The sequence below is a fragment of the Sinohyriopsis cumingii genome, unplaced genomic scaffold (assembly GCF_028554795.1).
Source record: "Sinohyriopsis cumingii isolate HCF-2022 unplaced genomic scaffold, ASM2855479v2 utg000131l, whole genome shotgun sequence".
Taxonomy (NCBI): domain Eukaryota; kingdom Metazoa; phylum Mollusca; class Bivalvia; order Unionida; family Unionidae; genus Sinohyriopsis; species Sinohyriopsis cumingii.
This window is the reverse complement of record NW_028315872.1, coordinates 152,776-176,479: the sequence shown is the minus strand read 5'-3', so window position 1 is coordinate 176,479 and position 23,704 is coordinate 152,776. Positions and strand designations below refer to the sequence as shown.

At 33.6% G+C, this 23,704-nt stretch overlaps 1 protein-coding gene across 1 annotated transcript in view; it reads left to right on the top strand.

Annotated features, from left to right (window-relative positions):
* LOC149774806 (uncharacterized) overlaps positions 1-23,704 on the top strand; it is a gene marked incomplete at its 3' end in the record, with an annotated part of 164,274 nt that overhangs the window by 16,930 nt on the left and 123,640 nt on the right. The window contains exons 3-4 of the mRNA XM_089944721.1: positions 16,692-17,480; positions 19,826-20,092. Of these exons, the coding sequence (XP_089800847.1) occupies positions 16,692-17,480; positions 19,826-20,092 (1,056 nt within the window). The remainder of the gene's footprint in view (positions 1-16,691; positions 17,481-19,825; positions 20,093-23,704) is intronic.

Here is a 23,704-nt window from a genome sequence, read left to right as displayed (position 1 = left end):
TATGGCAGGGTCAGCAAGTATTGATATTCAGAGGGGTTTCCATCCAATGTGATATAGAATGTATCGATGTAAGCCAAGAGATAAATCAATATGCGGAAAAAATCTAAACCAGTAGACTAAGTTCTTTTCCATACTCTGTTACGTATAAAAGTTTCTTTTCTTCCTGTTTACCTCTGACAATTTCAACATTTACACTCCGTGTGGCAGTATAAGCTGTCTTTTCATGTTGTTGTTGTTTTGGGTTTAACGCCATTGTTCAGCGTATGACACACGACCGTCAGAATAACTCGTGGAAGAAGCGCCAGGGAAAACCCCGGTAAGAACCACCGACCCACGGGAAGTTGTTGGTGAGCTTTCTCGCATCCCCACATTGACCGAGGTCGTGATTCAAACACACGTGAACAAAGATGAGATGGTTGTGATCGGCCAGGACGAGAGATTTGGAATACTCAGCCACCTGGGGTCTCAATCTCTTGTAACAAACGTAACGAAGAAAAAGTCAAACAGTACTTACTGAAAACGATGATCGTCGTCATCAACATTTTCATTATCATCATAATCAGATCGTCGTATCCTTCAGAAACCGGAATTATTTGATGTTTTAATAACGGTTAATGATAGGAACTCTTTCATCCCGACTCTGTGGTCCGTATATAAAATAAACACGTGCCAGCTAAAACAAGGATCTAATATTTCTAAAAGGGACATGTGTATTATTCGAGAATATTTAAAATGTTACGTTTTTAAATAAAATCTTGGTTGGCATTATCCACAATATTTGTATAGTAGTTTCATTTGGATGTTACACAAAATTTAATTTCGACATAACGATTCTAAAGAGAGACCAATATACTATTTCTACTGGATTATTTTGATTCTGTAGAGAGACTAATATACTATTTCTACTGGATTATTGTGATTCTATAGAGAAACTAATGTACTATTTCTACTGGATTATTGTGATTCTGTAGAGAGACTAATATACTATTTCTACTGGATTATTGTCATTCTATAGAGAAACTAATGTACTATTTCTACTGGATTATTTTGATTCTGTAGAGAGACTAATATACTATTTCTACTGGATTATTTTGATTCTGTAGAGAGACTAATATACTATTTCTACTGGATTATTGTGATTCTATAGAGAAACTAATGCACTATTTCTACTGGATTATTGTGACTATTGAGAGACTAATATGCTATTTCTACTGGTTTATTGTGATTCTATAGAGAGATTAATATGATATTTCTACTGGTTTATTACGATTCTATAGAGAGACTAATCTACTCTTTCTGCTGGTTAATTAAGTGAGATTATTAAACTTGACACCTTTTATGTTGCTATTTCCATTCCAGCGTCGGAAATCTGCAGCAAATAAAAATAATACACTGTAAATAAATAAAATCTTTTATTGCATTGATAGTTTAATTACATTTTCGTCAGACTTCTATTTCAAGTTTGTGGCTGACAGAACTGTACCCTTATGTTTTCCTACATAATCGTCATTTGATTGCCTCGTTTACTGAACAGATTTAAATGTTTCAGTACAAGTCTATATAATGTCTCTATTTTTAATGAAATTGTATTTTTTTTTTCAATCAGGACATTCAGACATCTCGAAACGGTAATTCTTGACTTTTTATTTCATACAACCTTGTTATGGCCTCTGATCTTATTATGCATTGCTTTCTTCAAGTTCGCTGGTTTACAAAGGTTAATGTTAACAAAAACACAAGCAGAAGAAAAAGAAAAATTCATCTTGCATGACTTCCGAATGAACAGACTAGCAGCTGTTCGATACAGAAAATTTAAAAGATTATCTTCAATGTCTCGAGGACCATGATAAATATATATGATGCTATCAATCGTTCCAATATGTGAAAACTAAATAATTAAAGGAACAAACCAATTGATGGAATTTTCACAATAATCAATCTTTTATTACTCCCGTACGAACAGAAATATGACTATTAGCTTTAATATTTTTGGCCTAGATAATTGTATGCTTAACCTTACCTGATAGATTTTAATTTTAAAAAATCCACAGACAGTTTCATAATGTGTAAAACAAAAATAAAAAAGATGACTGTAATGACCTGAAAATCTAATCGGATCCTTTACTTATGCATAAAAAATGCTAGCAAAACATAACTGGTAGACGTTGAATGGTTCTTGTCCGCTGTTGTATGTACGTTGAATGGTTCTTGTCTACTGTTGTATGTACGATGAATGGTTCTTGTCCACTTTTGTGTGTACGTTTAATGATATTTGTCCGCTGTTGTATGTACGTTGAATGGTTATTATCTACTGTTGTATATACGTTGAATGGTTCTTGTCCACTGTTGTGTTGTGTGTACGTTGAATGGTTCTTGCCCAATGTTGTATGTACGTTGAATGATTCTTGTCCACTGTTCTATGTACGATGAATGGTTCTTGTCCACTGTTGTATGTACATTGAATGGTTCTTGTCCACTGTTGTATGTACGTTGAATGATTCTTGTCCACTGTTGTATGTACGTCAAATGATTATTTTCCATTGGTGTATGTACGTTGAATGATTTTATCCATTGTTGTATGCACGTTGAATAGTTCTTTTCCAATGTTGTATGTACGTTGAGTGATTCTTATCCACTATTGTATGTAAGTTGAATGGTTCTTGCCCACTGCTGATAAAGATATTCCTGAGACGGACAGACCGACCTACAGAAGTATGGATGTACGTATGTTCTGGGCCAAAATCAAAAGTCCTTCAATGACTGACGTAGGCAAGTGAAGATCGGTGGAATTGTTCATATAAACGCGTACCTGCTTCGATCAGACTTCATTGCCATTTAGTTATTTTGATAACTTTCGTTAGTGGATGGCATACGTGTTCTGCATATAAATATAGTTTCAATAGATGAAGTCATGTAATAAGATTGTTAAATTTTGTAGACCATAGTAGATACAATCTGTAGGATGGTTAAACTCCTTATTGTTTATAGTAATCTCCATCTAATAATTCCAGACGTAAAAATAATAGTTTATCGAATTTGCATAATTGTATCATTAAATATATTTTACAAATTTAAATATATTTTTATATAGTTCAAGAATATAAATGATAAAGCGATTTACTGAACTTAATCCTGTGTTGATATAATTTATGAAGAGAGAGAGAGAGAGAGAGAGAGAGAGAAAGCATTTAGAAACGATCCCCTGATGTAACAAAGTTGATCTATGTCACGGACCATTGCATGAAATGTAATTTTATCCCAGGGTTTGTCGAGCCTATAAACAGAGCGTGGTGAAAAAGCACGAATGAAATTTTAATTTTTGTCTCCAGATTTTCATTTTTTAGTCCAAATAATGAAGCAAAAGTGAAAATAAAACCGAACTGAAACTCTACCCTTAGAATTGCGATGAATATTAAATAAGTTCGGAAGGCTGTAGCTGACTCAGAGGATTACATACAATATTATATTTACCTTCTCAACATTAAAGTCCCCTTGACGCCAGGGTATCCCCATACACTACTAATATGAAATAAGTTTGGAGGGCTGTAGCGGACTCATAGGATTGCATGAAATGTTATATTTACCTTCTCATCCATAATAGTGGACTCTGCTGGTTTGTGGATGGATACGACATCATGACAACCTTTAAGTACAGTTATGTTTTTTTTCGGAAATAAAAGTCGATGAATACAATGGAGTGATTAGATAAACATTTGATAATCCGATATATAACTAAGGAAGTATGGCTTAGCTGTTTCCTTCAACGTGTCAGTTAAATTATGTATATTCATCTGCTACAAGATTGAAAATCTCTCTCTCTCTCTCTCTCTCTCTCTCACACACACACACACACACACACACACACAGACACACACACACTTGGAGTCGCTGTTTTCCCGTTAAGGAGACAAGGCAGTTGCCAGGGGCGGACATAATCCAGGCAGCGGCAGATTTTAAAGTATGATAATATTGAATTTTTATTTTAAAAAGTATTTATTTTGCATCTAAAACACTTATAGTACAATTTTTATATTATTTATAGGCTTGGTGCATTTTTATGTTATTAAAAGGCGTAAATATTCTGGTTCGAATTCTTTACTTTGGACGTTGGTGGGGGGGGGGGTGGAGGTATGTTTTTGAGTCTCATAGAGTGCCTATGGGAGACAATATCATAATTCCGTCACTGCATAGATACGCGCGCACGCACGCAGACATGCATCCAAGTTTCTTAAACAGAAATAATACCTCTATTTGATTCCATATGAACAATAGGCTATGCCATTTTTTGCCCGAGAATATTTGGTAGGTGTGTTGGTATTGTTCTTGTCATCTTCATCTCCGTCGCCGTCCTTTGTAAATATCTTGCAAGTACATAGATCTACGTCACGTCCCATTTGATATAATGAAATGTTACTGCAAAGGAGTGGGTGTTACAGCACTAATCTATTTTTTCTACAGATTCTGGTCTTACAATGCAAATAATTGAAGCAGAAATGAAGTTAAAACCCAACTTAAATTCTATTCTTAGCGTTGCAATGACTATCAAATAAGTTCGGAAGGATATAGCTGACTCAAAGAATTAAATAACGTCATATTTACTTTCTCATCCATAGCGGTAGATTCTGCTGGGTTGTCCCTGGAAATGACAACATGAGGGACCTTCAAGTACACTCATGTATTTTAAGGAAATAAAAGTCGGTAAACATAGCGAAGTGATTAGGTAACAGTTTTGATATAGATAATTAAAGAAGTATGGCTTAACCGCTTCCTTCAAAAGTAAGTTAAATTATGTTTATTTATTGACTTCCAGCTCGACAGTCTCTTTTTCTTTATTGCTCTGTCTGTCTGTCACACACACACACACACACACACACACACACTGTTTTCCCAATAGTCAGACAAGTCAACTCCCTAGGGCGGAAAAACTTCAGACAGCGACAGATTTAAAAGTATCAAAATCTGGATTTGTTACAAAATGTATTTTAAAAAATAGTTAATATTTGTATATCTTTCAAAGTCCTGTTTTAATGCTTTATTATGGATTGGGGGTAGGGTCTTGGATCTCTGACAGTGTCAAATCAGATATTGTCTGGGCACGACAAAATCATCAATCCGGCCGGCACACACACACACACACACACACACTATCTTCTTGAATTTAAATAATACCTATATTTCATTAGTATGACCAATAGGTCAAGGCATATTTTGCCCAGTATTTCTTGGGTCATTTTATTGTTGTTGTTATCGTCATCTTCGTCGCCGTATTTAGTACCTTGCCATATTACTTTTACTAATGTGCTATCTATTTCCCTTACAAAAGAGTAGCTTAAGCAAAATATTTTTTAGACGTATGAAATGTTCCTACGGATATGTTTGTGAAACACCCTTGCGAAATAGCGTAAGATTTTCTTACGTTTGAAACGTACGAACATTAGATGCGTAAACTTAAGGTGCGTCGTGAAACGAGACACAATTTCATAAAATAACGATCGCCCAATAATTTGTTAGGTTTTTGCGTACGACATCTGTACGTGATTACGGGTTTTTCACTAACGAGAATTACGCACCTTTTTCTTTACTAAGTTTCACTTTTACGCTACTTTGCGGCAAATAAAAGGTACCCGTAAGTGGCAAGTTTTTTCGTATGTTTGTGGAGAGCGAGAGTCATAGAGAGAGGGTAAGTTTAAGACGTGCCTTGACGTTCCAGTATATACCCTATAGGGGTCTTTTTCTAACAAAACTATTTTAAAACATATTTATATGTAAAAAAAAAAAATATTATTTTTATAAAAATGTGAACATTGATATGAATATGAAAATGTTACTTTGCTGATTTACCATAAAAATATAAACAATCAAAGCAATGAATCATCAATTTTAAAGAAATTCTGTTTAAAAAGCGGTAAAAAAATTACAGTTGTATATACGGCATGTCCGAACTGTGTCAGGAAATGCTGATATTCAAAATGATATTCCATCCACTGTTATACAGAAGATATTGATGTTAAGTACAGAGATAAATCAAGGTGCGGAAAAATTATGGTCTTTTCTTTACTTCCTCTGGAGCCAGTTTCCATATATTTACCATAATGTCACATAACTGTACCAAATGTAAGAACTGATCCCATTGACACACGTTTACGTCCATAGAACATTTGTTATTCACTGCTAAGTTTCAAATATCCCATTATGATAACTGTGCTTAGTAAATTCTTGACAAAATATTCTCAATTCTCAACGTTTTTAAAACTAATGTCGGTATTTCCTTTTCATCGATGTTTTCACGTTTATTCTGAAAATTAACTCTCTTGTGCCGATGCAAATTCAAAGCTGTGAAAAAGTGAATGATGTCAGTTTCTTTAGGAAAAGGTGCCTATTACACGTCTGTATCAGCTTTTTAAGAGAAAGTGTCTTTTACATGACAAAAATGTATTTTTCTTGACAGCCCGTTAACTTCTATTAAAATGGTATTATCTCCTTAAAAATGTGTTTCATAAAAAATAATTTTTTTTTCCACGTAGAAAGTAATAATCCACTTGAAGACCGGACATTTTCTTTCTTCTTGACTATAGAGTTCTTCTTGGAAATCAATATTTTTTCTTCGTGAAAAATCACTTATTGAATGAAATGATCGATTTTCGTATCGTCAGTTGCTTAATATGCAGAGACAGTACAAAATGGTGCGTGCAATTCTAGAACTCCGCATTTCACTTTCATAATAATATAACTGTAGTTCGGAACTTGTAAAAAAATTCGCATGGAAGAGAAGATGATAAATTAACAAAATGATATTTATGATGTGTACATTACTTTCTACATTGTTCCATTAAATGTTGTTGTGCGAAAAAGGTACACCTTCTACAGGAAAATGTAATGCCTAAATACTTAGACTTGTTTAATTAAAAAAATCCCATGAAAAATTACTTTATAGTCCTTTTCAAGGTTGACAAGAGTATGCATATACCAACTTTAAGGACGACGATAACGATTTTGTGGCAACGCTGGAACTGTTAATTAACAAAAAATAAAATAACCCTATGATTCCACTGGGTAATATGGTATTTACGGATTTCCGTCTGTTTCAAGAATGTTGACCTTGATTGATAAAAAAAAAGGTCGGTGAGTGTATTTATCAATATATCATTGCCAGGGAAGACGTGCAATTGTAATTCTGTATAGGGTAAAACAAAGTCGGTCAGTGCAAATATTAATCTGCCAGTGAAGACGTCATTATTGTAAATTTGTATAAAAATCGATGAATGAAACTTTGACCTCACAGCGCTTTAGCAGAATTGTAACATATTTAGATCTGGATCGAACACACCAAATAATTCTGCCTGGCATAAGTTTTTAGAAAATAAATAAAGAGAATTAGCTTGACATTGTACTCTGATCAAACAATATTTTCTTTTAAATGGCGGCCTAACATTAGTTCCGCGATTGGCTCTTTAATATTTAAACCAAATTTAAAATGGTTCACCTCTCCATGTTTGCCTCTAATGTGACACTTTCTACTAATCCCGTGAATAGTTAATACTTTATAGTCCTTTCAATGTTGACTAAGAGTGACGGACCACCGCATACGAAGGTTTGACGAGCCTGTAAACAGAGCGTGAAGAAAAAGCACGAATGAATGGTGTAAGTATTAGTGAAATAATCTCTGTGAAAATGGAAGTAGCAACAGAAATGTTGTCAAACTATGTTCAGCTGGGGGGAACCAAGCTAAGTACCTACTTTAAGACTAAAGTAGAGGATAGAGTACTCATAGCATTCCACCCCCCTGGGTGTCAAACGATAGGTTTTGGAAATTAAGCCAGCGCGCCATGGCAAGCTAAAGTTCTGACTGCCCTTAAAGTAATGGGGATTGACATAGACAAGGTAGATGGCCTGCAGAATGCAAGCTATAACAAATACGTCATATATCCAAAGGATTTTGACACACCTTTGATAGAGCAGACTAAATTGAAATAAAGGGAAATAAGGCAAATATATACAAAACTGCACCCTTAACGAGAGAGATAGAAGCCAAAACAATAGATGTCTCCATCTCAGGCCTCCCTTTGGAAGGAGAGACCATAGAAGTGACTAACAAAGTTGATCGTAAACTAAAAAGCAAAGTTATGAGAGCAAAAACGGCCACAGTTTGGGGTTTTGGAAATGTAAAGACAGGAGTACGAATCCTCACTGTGGCAAAAGAAGATGCCCCAAAAATTCCAACATTTTTTTTTATGTAATGGGATTTAGGTTGAAAAGCTGGCTTCGGGGTTACGAGAATTACTGGAAGTGCCCTAAATGTCAGCAAACGGGGCATAACCCCAAGTAAAGCACAGACCAGAAGGGACAAACAACAACAGCAACTTACGCTAGAAAAGTTGCTAGTAGTCAACCAATGACCAACAGTGACAATGACACACAACTAAGTACAATAATACAGGAAATAAGAAAAGAGGGAAATGAAGGGGGAAACAAAACTGATAACTCAGTAAATAACGAACTCATGACCTTACCAGAAATTGACGTAAGGGACAATTCACCAACCCCTGAATGGGAGATAATCTTAAGTCCCAATAAAACAGAGAAAATGCAAACTCCCTACAATGGAAAACCAATAACACTGACTAATAGGTTCTCTCACCTACAAGAAGAGGAAAACTCCTTGGGAGACGAGAAGGAAATAACGGAAAGTGAAGAGTCAGAAGTGAGCATGAAACACCTGACCTCTACTCCCTTACCAAAATTGAGACTTAAAAAAAAGGAAAGCCTTCTCCAGGTCGAGTTCATCCCAGGAGAGAGGCAGTAGTGATACCGAACATGAAAGTCCACATACAATTTATGAGAACAAGGAGGATAAGATCGGGGGGGGGGGGGGGGGGAAGAAAAAATTGAGATAGGAAAGTGACAGTGAAGACCAGAGTGAAATAGATAGTGACAATAAAGACTACAGTGAATATGACATTATGACAGGAATGGAAAATGAAACTGACTCAAAACTGACGGAACACGACAATGGAACGGAAATGGGTACAGAAAATACCACAGACCAAACGAGTATAGACAGGACAGAAGACAATACAACTGAGGAAGTTACACCAACATATAGTAATAAAGGGGTGGGGGAGAGATCCAGCTCCCCCTCAAACAAAAACAAACTAATTATTGAATAAACTAACATACATACTATACTTTAACAACTATATTTTAAATAATAATCACTGTATAACCGAAATGCGGCAACCCGGAAGGAAAATGAAAAATGGATGGAAAAAACTTCCATGTTTCATCTATAAATGTAAATGGGGTTAATAAGAATAAACTAATTAAATTATGTAATGAAACCAATAATGACATTCTGTTTATACAAGAAACACATAATGGGTTCACTAAAGAATTAATGGCACTATGTGAAGATAACATGAATGGTGTACCGATTTTAAATGATTTTAAGGGGGAAGATGTATAAGGAGGGGTAGCAACATTTATTAAAAATAAAAGGGGATTAAACTGGAAAAGGGAAAACGAAGGAGAATTTTTTCAAGGGGAGGATGATCCATTTTGTAATAGAAGATGTCCACTTTTTAAATGTATACATGCCCGCGAATAAATATCGTAAACAACAGTTTTTATAAAATTTATCTAAATACATGGAAAAATTTACCATGGAAAATTTAATTTTAGGGGGAGATTTTAACTGGGTGGGGGAGAATATAGATAGAGTAGGGGAATTAACCACAAACGATGTAAGGTTTAAACCAGAGCTGGAAATTTTCTTAAACAAACACAAAATGGTAGACGTATAAAGGAAATTAAATTTACTTAGGAGGGAATACACGTATGAATAGAAAAATAGACAAAGGGAGTAGATTAGATAAATTGTATTGTACCAGTTACGAAAAAAGATACATAAAGAAGCAGGCATTACGGATTTTAAAGTTTCAGATCACAAGTTAGTATATTTAAAACAGAATTGAAAAATAAACATAAATGGGGTAAAGGGAACTCGAAACTGAACAACAAAATTTTGGAGGAGAAAGATTTTATCGAAGAAATTAAATTAGAAATAAAAAAATGTATAGAGAAGGGGAACATAGATATTTTAAATGAATGGGATAAACTAAAATCTTTATTTAAAAAGAAAGCTATTACATATTCAAAAATTAGGAAGGAAAAACAAAAAATGGAAAAAGACGCGATTAAAAGACAGCTAGAAAAAATTAATACAAATGAGAGAGAAAAAATACTCAAAGAGAAATTAAATCAGATATTAGATGAAGAAATGAAAGGGAGAGAAATAAGGGCCGGAAAATTTACCACAATATACAAAAAAAACAAAAACAAACAGAGGGCCTATATAAAAAAAGAGGAGTTAAGCGGGGCGGGAGAAAAATATATTGAAACTTAAAAAATTAATGATGGAAAGGGGATATCCGACAGGAAGGAAATTTTAAAACACATTGAAGAATTTTATAGTAAGTTGTATACATCACAACAAATTAATACCAACACAATAGAAGAGTACCTACAAGGAATAGCTTGTGAGATGATATTATCAGAACACAAGAACTTGTGTGATGATTTCATCTCAAGAGAAGAAATCTTAAATAGCATAAATAATTTGACCAAAGGAAAATCCCCAGGTAGAGATGGACTGACCGCGGATTTTTATATGGAATTCCGTGGCTAGTTGTTATGGTTATACAATAATATTCACTTGAGAAATAATACTATGACAGGGAAGGGATTATAACACAAATATTCGAAGGGAAGGGCGATAGGGAAGATCTATAAAAAAAAATGGAGGCCCATCTCCCTTCTAAATACGGATTATAAATTATTAAGTAAAATTTTAGCAGAAAGAATTAAAAAGGGAATGGATAAAATCATTAACATAAATCAAACATGTGGGGCCAAGGGGAGGGACATTCAGGTTAACATTTTAAGCATTAAAACAATTATAGATTATATACAGGAATGTGGGCTAGAAGGTGCTATGGTACTTTTTGACCAGCTAAAAGCATTTGACAGAGCAAAACACAACTATATGCAAAAGGTTTTAGAAAAATTTGGATTTGGAAATAATTTTCAAAAGTGGACTAAAATCCTGTACAACAAAATAACCTCAAGAGTACAGGTAAATGCAGCGAACACGGGACAATTGAATATAACCAAGAAATAATGGGGGGAAAAAATCATTTAAAACACTATAATTTAACAGTACAATTATAATTTAATAAAGAGATATTACAGTTCTAATTGAACATTAAAATTGGAAAGTAAATTAATAGATGAACGATGAATGTGACAGAGAATTCATCCCAGACGTTTATTAAAGTTTCTAATGATGGAACCTATGCCACAGTCGTATAACCATCTTATTCCAAATTCAGCTCACTAAAATATTTCTATACACATGAACAAGCCTGATGTACTACCAGAGACATTCAGACAGACTCGGACGCTCCATTACAGAGAATCCCGCTGCTTGATGGAAGAAAACGATCGCCTCAACTCAAATTGACATACCGCGCCAGGAGGCAAATTTGCCCACGGATCATTTCACGAAGATGGGAACGAGGCAAATTCCTCAGCGATATGTACCGAAAACCAGTCTTGAGAAAATACTATACAACTGAACTCATTTAACATATTAAGATCTAGCACAGGTATATAAGACCTACAAACATAAACAAATTGACTCAACCAAAATAGGAATCTAATGAATATGTAATACTCCCAAAAGTATTCATAATCATTAGAAGTACAAGATTACTACGGTACATCAATTAAAACTTAATACAATTCAACTCCCTGTTTGACAAACAGGGAAGAGAGAATTACCCTGAATTAAGATACATGCACTAAAATGTACCAAAAAATTGAACTTTAAGAAAAACCATCACCCTTTAAAAAATCAAATAAAAAACAGTATGCTATTACATACTATAAACCCCCCTACACAACACACAAACATACAAACATATATACACACTTATTATTTTTATATACTTACTTAAGAGAAAGACTGGAACCATTTGACATAGATAAGCCAATACAAAAAAAAATACATACGTAAAAAAAACATATATATATATAATACTTTAAATATATATATATATATATATATATATATATATATATATATATATATATATATATATATATATATATAAATGGGGCTAAATGACTCTGGCAAAGTCAACTAAATAAAAAACATAAAAGGAAAACAATGGGGAGGAAATTGGCCAATGACATTAACATGTCACTGGGGCAATAGTACGACCCTAAATCGGAAGTCCAAACTTATGGACCTCTAAAAGTCCAATGGAGGTCGGAAAGTACATAAGCTTTTGGCTTCATGGGATTTAAAAAAAATTACAAATATGATGATAAAAAAGAAATTAACCCTGCAAAATTCATAATCATCATTATTGTTTTTATACAATGACCATATACAGATGTATTAAATGAGGACAGGGTCAACCCACATTGTCTGGGCACGACAAAATCGGCAGACACACACACACACACACACACACTATCTTCTTTAAATAAATAATACCTATATTTCATTAGTATGTCCAATCGGTCCAGGCATATTTTTTGCACGATATTTTTGGGGTCATTTTATTGTTGTTGTTATCGTCATCTTTGTCGCCTTCCTTTGCATCGTGTCATATTACTTTTACTGATTTACTATCTACTTCCCATACAAAAGAGTAGCTTACGCAAAAGTTTTATTTTTAGGCGTACGAAATGTTCTTACGGATATCCTTGTGAAACGCTCTTGAGTAAACTTAAGCTGCGTCTTGAAACGAGACACATTTTTATAAAATAACGAGCGCCCAATATTTTCTTAGGTTTATGCGTACGACATCCGTACATGATTACGGGTGTTTCACTAACGAGAATTACGCACCTTTTTCTTTACTAAGTTTCACTTTTACGTTACTTTGCGGCAAGTAAAAGGTACCCGTAAGTGGCAAGTTTTTTCGTAAGTATGTTTGTGGAGAGCGAGAGTCATAGAGAGAGGGTAAGTTTAAGATGGCGACTTGACATTCCAGTATTTACCCTATAGGGGTCGTTTTCTTACAAAACTATTTTAAAACATTTTTATAATTTTTTTTTATAAACAATGAAGATAATGAATCATCAATTTTAATGAAATTCTGTTAAAAATAACGGTAAAAAAATTTCAGCTGTATATACGGCTATACGGCATGTCAGAACTGTGTCAGGAAATGCTGATATTCAGAATGATATTCCATCCACTGTTATATAAAAGATATTGATGTTAGTACAGAAATAAATCAAGATGCGGAAAAATTATGATCTTTCATTTTCTTCCTCTGGATGCAGTTTCCCGTATATTTACGATGATGTCACATAACTGTACTAAATGTAAGAACTGATCCCACTGACACACGTTTACGTCCATAGAACATTTGTCAGTCACTGCTAAGTTTCAAATATCGCATTATGATAACTGTGCTCAGTAAATTCTTGGCAAAATATTCTCGATTCTCAAGAGAAATTGTCTTTTACAAGACATTAGTGCATTTTTCGTTATAGCACGTTAACGTCTGTTAAAAAGGTAAACTCTTCTTACAAATGGATGTTTCATAAAAATATGTTTTTTTTTATTTTCACGTAGAAAGTAATAACCCTCTTGAAGACAGGTAATTTTTCTTTTTTCTTGAATACAGGGTTCTTTTTGGAAATCGTTTTTTTCCCCGTCTAAAATCACTTATGTAATGAAATGATCGATTTTCGTATCGTCAATTAGTTAATACGCAGTGCCAATACAAAACGGTGCATGCATTTCTAGAACTCTGCGCTTCACTTCCTTAATAACATAGCTGTAGTTCGGAACTTGTGAAAAAAATCGCACAGAAGAGAAGACGATAAAATAATAAAATGATATGTGTAAATTACTTTCTACTTTGTTTATTAGAGGTTGTTGCGCCAAGAAGGTACACCTTCTACAGGAAACGACGATGCCTAAATACTTAAATTTGTTTAAATAAAACAAATCCCATGCAGAATTACTTTATAGTCCTTTTCAAGGTTGACAAGAGTATGCATATACCAAGTTTAAGGACGATGATAACGATTTTGTGGCAACGGTGGAATTGTTGTTAATTAAAAAGAGTAGAATAACCCTATGATTCCACATGATAGGATGGCTTTTACGGATTTGCGTCTGTTTCAAGAATGTTGACCTTGAGGAGTAAAACGTGTATTTATCAATATATCGTAACTAGTTAATAAATCCAATTGTAATTGTGTATAGGGTAAAACAGGTCGGTCAGTTCAAATATTAATCTGTCAGTGGAGACGTCAATCTTGTAAATTTGTATAAAAATTGATGAATGAAACTTCACAGCACGTTAGCAGAATTGTAACATATTTAGATCAGGATCTAACGTACCAAATAATTCTGCCTGGCAAAAGTGTTTAGAAACTTAACAAGAGAATCAGCTTAACTTAGCCCTATAGCCAATTAATATTTTATTTTAAATGGCTTCCTAACAATAGTTCTCTGCTCCTGTTGATAATTAATTTCATATTGCTGCTGTTGATGAAGATAAATGTTGATATTTGTTTAAATCTTCCATAAAAATAATTGTATGACCTTGGCACTTGATTCCAGTGTGTAGGATAGTAATTACCGAAATAAATGTTGAGAAAAGTAAACAAAAGCTGCACCAGTTAGTCCCTAGTATGGTCTCGGTTTTATATATATACTTCAAAAGTGACTTTTTATTTTATACGTGAAATAGCCTAAACTGCCATTATCTGCAAACATTAAAACATAGCGTTGTATATAATTTGTTTTCCATTCTTTTTTTTTGACATTTACATTTTCCCTGAGAGCGCATTTGTAGGCGGAGTTTGTGTGATAGAAAACGCGGTTCTTCAAATCTCTAACTCTTGCAGAATATATTGATACCGTATATCTTGTGACGCATGTCGCGCGCTGCCTTGTAACAACATCAGCCTTGTACTCATGCACTGCAAGAAAAGAATCCCTTTCTTTTCCTCTAAAGTTTTTGCAAAAGACTGCAGCAAACGGAACCTAAACCGGTGTAATGAAATTACCAAAACTTATGGATTTATCCATGTGGTAAGTTTCCGCCAGCGTTCTTGGCATTGATAGTATCATAACGCAAAGAAGAAAGCCCACTGTGGGGAATATTCAGCAGACGACAAGAAGATGAAGGAATGTATGGAGAAGTTTGCTAACAGGGATTTTCATTGAAATGCTGAGGGTAGTTCATACATATATGGATGCGACGAAATATTGTACATGGAAGGACAATATCACATGAATGATTTATTATTATTATTATTATTATTATTATTATTATAGTTAGTTTATATCCACCCTTCCATTTGTATGGCCAGCGTTATATAATGTATGTAATATGGCTAAATAAGTTTTCTAAGAAAGAAATATCATTTATCAGGATTAAATTCATATTTTCGAAAGAAAACATTTACGAGTTCAATGATATTAGGTATTATGTTATTTACTTATTACAATACTCTGTTGAAATGAAATTATAGTCAATAGTATTGAAATGATAGTCAATAATATGTTTAGTTTTAATGAAGTTAGAGACGTTAATGGACATTATACATCTACGCACGTATGTATCACGATCACGTTGTTGAAAATTTGAGGGACAATAGCAGTTTCCACACAGGACCTGTTAACTCACTATTGTTGGTGTCTTCAGTTTAGCGAAAAACTGAACAGATCTACAACAGTGTGCTTACGGGTTCTTTGTGATGTCTGCCGTAAAACCCTTCTTTAATAATAATATCAAGTAGATGATGATGACGACGATACTAATACGACGATTGTAATTGTCAGAAAGTTAAAGTTATCATAATATACTAAATTCATATGTATTAATCATTTGTATATCATGCAAATTCATTAATAAGGGTATAAATGTCGGTAATTGTTGTGAGCATATATATTAAGGTGTATATCAATTTCCACAGCCGACCGTCACCCCTGCTACAACGTTAATGTGGTCATAAATATAACGAAATTCATTGTAATGATAAGACGAAGTATGTAAGATATTTAGGACTAGGGACAATAGTAGTTACCACACAGGAACTAGTAACTAGCACACTATTTCTTATCGTTAAATGTGTACAGTATTATTTTCATGAACACAGTACAAATGTCAAACTAAAGATAAAGTTGATATCTTTACTAAAATACTGTACAAACAAGAATAATGTGCTTACTGGTAAAAGCAGAATACATGCCTACATGGCCTTTTTGTCTTTTATATAATAATAATTAAGACGATGATAACAATAACACCTCTACGACGATTGTAACTATCAGATGTTTCAAGCTGACTTAAAGTCAGATATATAATTAAGCGAATGATAAAGCGTTATTTTAGTTTCTTTTATCGTGTCTGAAGAACTGATAATAGTTGCATATGTCTCTATAAATATGTATCCCCTGTGTAAGCGTATTTTTCGTGTCTGTAAACATGATAATAATCGTAGATGTCGATGAAAACTATTGTTTATTGTCAGAAATTAAATTCATCGTATCGATAAGACGACGTATATAAGTTATTTATTATTTTAATATACGTATACATATTGGTATTTTTGTGTAGATGTGTATTAATGTTTATATCACTTTATTTCCACAGACAACGAGTCCCCCAGGTACCTCGGTATCGTGGTTTGCAGTAACGTGATATTCGTCATAGAGTGGAATGAGTGGAAAGTCCGGCTTCACGGACTCCATGATGGAAAGTTACTGTACGAGTCAGACGGACTGAAGTCATGGCCACGTGGTATCAGTCTTATCAATGACACGGAAATGGCAGTGATTCTGGGGAACGGTCTGATAAAAATTATTTCCATTGACTCTACACTCAACACAGGTGTTATAACATGGAGTAGAGATATACGTGTACAGGGAGGAATGAATGAGTATTATGGAATCGTGTCATTCAAGGATGATTTTGTTGTATGTGGTAGGAAACAAAACACGTTGTGTTGGTGTATTGTGTCGAGTAATGATGGACATCTTGTTGGCAACATTCATGAGATTTGTAAGGTGAACACCATGTTGTCGAGTTTCATAACGACAAAAGACAACATGATTTACATTTCGTGTCGTGTTAATGTTGTTGGTGATACTGGTGTCTATGCCTTTGATGCCAAGAATCCCAGTAAATGTAAATATACATACAAACATAAAGATTTGGAGACACCCAGAGGCATCGTAATAGACCAACATGGAAGTCTGTTTGTGTGTAACTCTGGATACCCTTATCCCTGTATTCACCATCTTACACCTGAATGTCAACTTGTGTCCATTATCACACAGGGAATACCACGTGATCCATGGGCCATATACTGGGACAATGGACATCTCTATATAACATCCATGCACAGTAATCACATCACTAGATACAGGACACAGTACCCAGGTAATCCATATTTCTTTTTTATTCACATAATTTATTTCATTGACACTAATTATTATTTTATTGACATAATTTATTTGATTTCATTGACATTATTTATTACTTGACATCACAAATAAAATGACATACTTTATTTACTGACAATTATAAAAATTTAAATTCACATATAGAAAACAAATGTCAAGATATCAGTTTCGTCATGTATTGTCACCTTTATTAATGTTAAGTTTAAATAATATTATATTTGTTGTCATTAAATTTAATATTAATATTGCTTTATCTAAGTTTCTTCATTTCCTTGCTGTTAAGTGATGTACGTTCTATTTATAAACACAAAACTTACAGGCAAAAATTATAAATAGTTATGGACGATGACGGCCTGGTTGAGAAGCCATTACAAGCAATACAGAAAATATTTCGTACCAGGTGTCGCTTTTCATCGTAGCGCGTGCCATTCAATTCAGTTCAGACAGGACCACGCGTATTGGCTGGCCTTTAGAAATATTTACTGGTTATGTAGCACGCATTTATTGTCACAGTTCTATAATGATTTTACAAGAAATATTTATATTTAGCAATCGAAATAAACCGAACACTCGCTTTTTAAAGGTACGTGTGTTATAGTGTAAGAATAGGACACCTATAACTTAGCAAGAGGTACAACACATTTGTAAAAAGACTGACAAAATAATTTTAGCGGTTGCGAGATTTTGTTCTGACCTGTACACTACAGTTACTGAGAACTATAGATGACAAAAACTTTTTTCGTTTTTTATTTTACCTCGAAAAACGCGTTTTTTTACGTTTTTTTATTTTTTTGCGTTTTTTATATTTGGTACTTCCATTTCTTTTAAATCATCGGCCATACGGGTTATTATATCGAGGAAACCATAGAGTTGTCACATCAGTCAGATGGTGATAACGACATTGAGTGAAACAAATTTCAATGTTATCTGGACTACGGTTTAAAACTTTTGACATTTTTTCATATTTGTATCACTGAAACTTTAAAACTGGTATGTAGCGTGTAAATAAGTAAAATATTGATTTCTACTGGAACGGGTTTTTTTTTTCGTTTTTTATTTATGGAGAAAAAAAAGCGTTTTTTAACGTTTTTTATTTTAATTTTAACTTTTTTAACATCTATGCTGAGAACAAGATATGAAACAGAAATTCAATGGTGTAGCTCAGTTTAGGTCAATATGACACAGTACAGAACAGACCACAAAGTTAAGGTTTCAAAAATGTTGATACAAATAAGATTATCTCATTTTTAGAAAAAAATATTACTGAGTGCATTATGTTATTATTTTCCTTTGTCCCTCTAAAATGTGTCTCCATGGTTACCATTTACTTATTGTTTTAAAGTTAGTGTACAGTAACATGTATCCTGCATACATCACATTGGTTTTCTTTTCAAAAGATATACAGTACAATCTATTTGAATTTAATACGATAGCTGTATCAAATTGTTAAGGGTGGATATAAAATATATATCATTGAATGAGATAATATTCATGAAAATTGTTTTGTAATGTTATCAATAAATTCTTACAATGCAATTAAATTTCAGAGAGTCGTGATACTTGGTTAAGCACTGGACTAAGAAATCCAAGGGTAATGGGTTCAATACCCACATAGATCAAACTAGGCTGGCTGTTTCAGTTTGTACCCGGGATTCATTTTTATATCCATTATTATTATGTAGCCAATAATGCATTTAAAAGAGTTGTTGATCCCCCCCAAAAAATATAACACAGCGTTTCAACTGTATTTGTTGCTAGATTATTCTCAGAATTGATTTTTTTAAAGTATTCCAAAAACAGGTGGTACATCAGGAGAATGTTTCACTGTGGTCATTAGTTGGCTATTGTGGGTGTTATCAGGAACATATTTTACTGTTTGTTAGTTGGCCATTTTGCTGGTATGTCAGGAGGGTGTTTAACTGGTCATTAGTTGGGTATTTATGCTGGAGTATCAGGAGTGTGTTTTGCTGTGGTCATTAGTTGGCCATTGTGGTGGTATATCAGGAGCATGCTTCACTGTGGTCATTAGTTGGACATTGTGGTTTTATGTTAGGAGTGTTGTTCACTGTGTTCATTAGTCCACCACTGTTGCAACCTTTGTGTTGTATTATTTAGTAATCCATAACAAGGCCCCTACCCCTCATTTTGGAAGAGAAAGGTTAATTTTTTCACATAGGAAGACTTTAGAGAAGAAATATAGATAGGGCTTTAAAATATAATATAATATTCAATTTTCATGCATTTGATTTAATTAGTAGGGTGTAAAATAATATCGTTAAAATTAGAATGAATCCTGCATTTACTGTCGTCATTCAATTTCAGATCCAATCATTCCATCAGAGATCCTAAATATGGATACAAGATCCATTGAGATGTACAAAAAGGCTCTTAGAGATGGAACAGAGAAGGTTTATAACATCAGGGTGATGGTGGTTGGTCCGTATGATGTTGGTAAAACAACATTGACAAAGCGCCTATTGGGGAAAGATGTGAATATATGTGACAGACAGAGCACAGAGGGGATAGATATTCAGACAGAACGCTGTCAAGTTTCCTTGACAACTGGAGAGTGGATAACACAGGAGAAAAGTATGTTATGAATCAAAATCTGTGTGTATCTATATCCCTCGTCCTTGTAGAGTTTTGGTTGCAACATTGTGGTAATGACCCTTATTTGTTGTCTTTGGTGAAAGAAAGTTGAAAGATTGCTAAAGTTGATTTTAGACTGAACTGAAAATATCTAGATTTACTTAATAATAAAGTTTGTTCATTGCCAAAGTAGTACACAGGAATAGTTTCACTGGCAAACAGAAATGTCTCACTGATTTCTATTACATTTTTGAAATTTGTTTTTGGAGGGATTTTAAATGGCATGAAAAAATGTTCTTCTGATTTAAATGAAAAATGACCTATTATAGCCATTACATTGGTTGAAAACAATTCATTACCTAGAGGTACAAGAAAGAAAGAATGCTCCCACTCGAACAAAAATTCCACCCCATTCTCAAGTAAATCATTTTCCTCTAAGCAATAAAATCTAGCAGAACATGCACCATCTGAATTTATAAAGCATACACTATAGTGAGAAATAAATTGAAGGTTTGAGAATTATTACTTTAAATAATGATGAATTTGTTAAACCAAACAGTTTCAACTTCTCATCCACTAAATTAGATTTTAATTAAATGCATTTATATTTGTACTCTCTCTCATTTCTTTTGGGATTACTGTTACAAATTAGTCACCATGAATATTAAAAATGTTTTAGAGAGTTCTTTGATTTTGGAATGTAAAGGTAGAAGAAGTTATTGTTAAATTGGGAGTGTTGCCTTCTTTTAGCATGAGGCCATGTATTTTGACAATGGCAACGTTAATATGACCTTTCATGATAAAATTATTGGTGTATTCATAGATTACAGCCTAACTTGGTCTATTCATATTAAACATCTTTGAAAAAAAAGGTTCATTTGTATCTTTGGTTACTTGGAAAAATCAAAACATACAATTCAGTATAGGGTCATACTTTATAAATATGATATTAGGAATATCTGGACTATTTTACTGTAATTTGGGGTAATACCTCTAATTCAAACTTAACAAAACTTTCGCGACTCCAAAAGAGGGCACACCTTTTAATTCCAGATCAACTTATAAACAATATCAAGGATGCAATGAATACTAAATTTTACCAATGCATGAAAGAATATTTCTTTGAAAGGCCAATTTTATATATAAAGTATCCAGAAAAATCATTCCTGTCTACTTAAGAAAAGAGATGTGGATGTTATCCAAATTTATAAGTCTTGTGAGAAGTAAAAATTACATTATACCAAGGCCAAATAAGGAATTGTTTCAAAAGAGTTTTCAATATACTGGTCCACTGGTATTGAACAACTTTCCCAGTGACATAAGAAAAATTAGTAAAAAAATAGGTAGTGAGATTATGCAAATACATCACAGCACTGTCAGGGTTAAGGTTGTGCAAATATGTAATACATATAATTATCACAAGGCCTTGTAACATTTACATTGCCTAATTCATGTAGGAAAGATAACATTCATAAAATGTGTTGGATGAACTAAAACCAACATAGTATTTTGGTGATGAACTCTTTGAATGGAAATATTAGTAAGCATTTCAATATATACTTTTATAAAGATTGCCACTAGGATGTTTGCTTGCCAATATAATTCACTTGCCCATATACTGAAATCTTTTAGGTTTCTTAAAATATATAAATGCATCTTGTATGCTGAATGATATTGAGCATGGTAAGTCCATCGGTGCCAAGTGGTCCAAAGCATTTATATTTACTGCTCTCTGCCATCTCAGACAGTGTGGGGTTGTGAGATAGCTTGCCAGTAGCTTGCAATGGCTTGGTGGTTCTTCACAGGGTTTTCCCTGCTTCTTTCTCCACCAGTTATTCTGGCCACCATGTATAGCCAATCACATGCTAAAATGTGGCATTTAAAGCCCACAACCTCATTGAACTTGGTGAATCCTGGATTTTGTTTACAACAGATTCATTAGTGGACCAATTTTGCACCAGAAATAATAAACATGTTAATATTTTGCGATTTACATCTGTTCTGCTTTTCGCTTCTGTATGCACCCTTTGGCTTTTAATCATCCTCTGCTGCATGCTAACCTGCTTTGTAACATAGCTGCATGGTGAGTGGTATCTGTACTTAACCATATAAGCCATTAGCCAGGAAACCTTAATACAGAAGGACCTAGGGGTTTGGGTTAGAGGAAGACAGATGAAGTTACATTAAGATACTTATAAGGAACCTCATTCAAATAGGAACTGCATTAGAAAGATAAGATGATAATGTTTTGTATTTCAACCAAACCATTATTATAATACAAAAAAATTCTGATCTATCTCCAGATATTTAACATGATGACATCTTGTATCATGGTTAATCAAAATTGCTGATGCAACAGTTGGACAGTATTTTCTTTTCTTGTTAGCTAGATGTAATTGTGTTAGAGCTACATAACTGTTGAACAGCCAGATCATTATATGTTGTGTGCACTCATGTATTCTTAACCAAACACTTCTAGATACACGATGGTTTCACACATAGCTGAGTGATGGTGGTATATCTACTAATAACACAGTAAGTTCTAATATACATGTATTGTGCATTTAATTGACATATCAATCCCCCCCCCCCCAAGTAAAGAAGACAAAAAATCAGTAGAAATGAAGAGTCCTTAAAGGGTCCTTTGAGGCTACAGGCGGATCTGATGTTTGGAATTGAATCTTGAGTCCAGTGACTTAATTTCTTAGCCACTATAGTACCCTTGAGTGGGGATCTTAATCATTTTCAGGTTATGCCTTCAAGGACAGGGTCCAAGGGAGTAAAGTCTAGTCCAGTCCAGTAACCATGCTAATGGGAAATTAATTCTTTTTATAACGCCAAGTATTTCGAGTCTATACTTTAAAAATAAGTAAAAGTAAAAAGGGAAAGACAACAAGCCTTGTAAAATTTAACAAATATATTTATTTCCCAAGAATACAAAAGTGAAAATGAGAAAAAACAACTTATGGTATTGCGAATCAAATCCCAAAATAATCAGAGAATTACAGACAGAAGTCCTAGTAATTTAAAGTCCTGAATGAAATTCAGTAAAAGTCCAGAAAAAATTCCAAAACTGAACTCAATGACGTGTCTATGGTAGCTATTGAAGTGTTGATCAACTGTCTATTGTTGAATCACAGAATACGATTCCAGGTTGGAATATACTGATAATTCCAGTGAATGTGCTTATCCAATATTTTTGGTATTTCCAGAGAAAATAATCACTTGAATTCAATAATTTGAACAAAAAAAAAAAAAAGATTTCAGCCAAAAACTCCTGGTCAAAACATAAAGCAACTTAAGTGTGCTAGATGTTAAAGTGCAAATGACCACGTCCTCATAGTTACAATATATATAGTTCTTTACTTGACCTCAGGTCACAATTAGCATTTTCTGTATAAAAAAATAACCTAATGGAAAATAACCTTCTAGAATGATCCTGATTGTTTTACAAAACAATAACCTGGATTATGTATAATTCACATAGGAAACTCCAAAACTTTTACCCAAATAAACATATTTACTTCTATTGATAATTATCCTGATATCATGCCCATATTCAAAGGCAATAATTTAACTATGTATTAGTTGTTTACATAAAATGAAATTAAA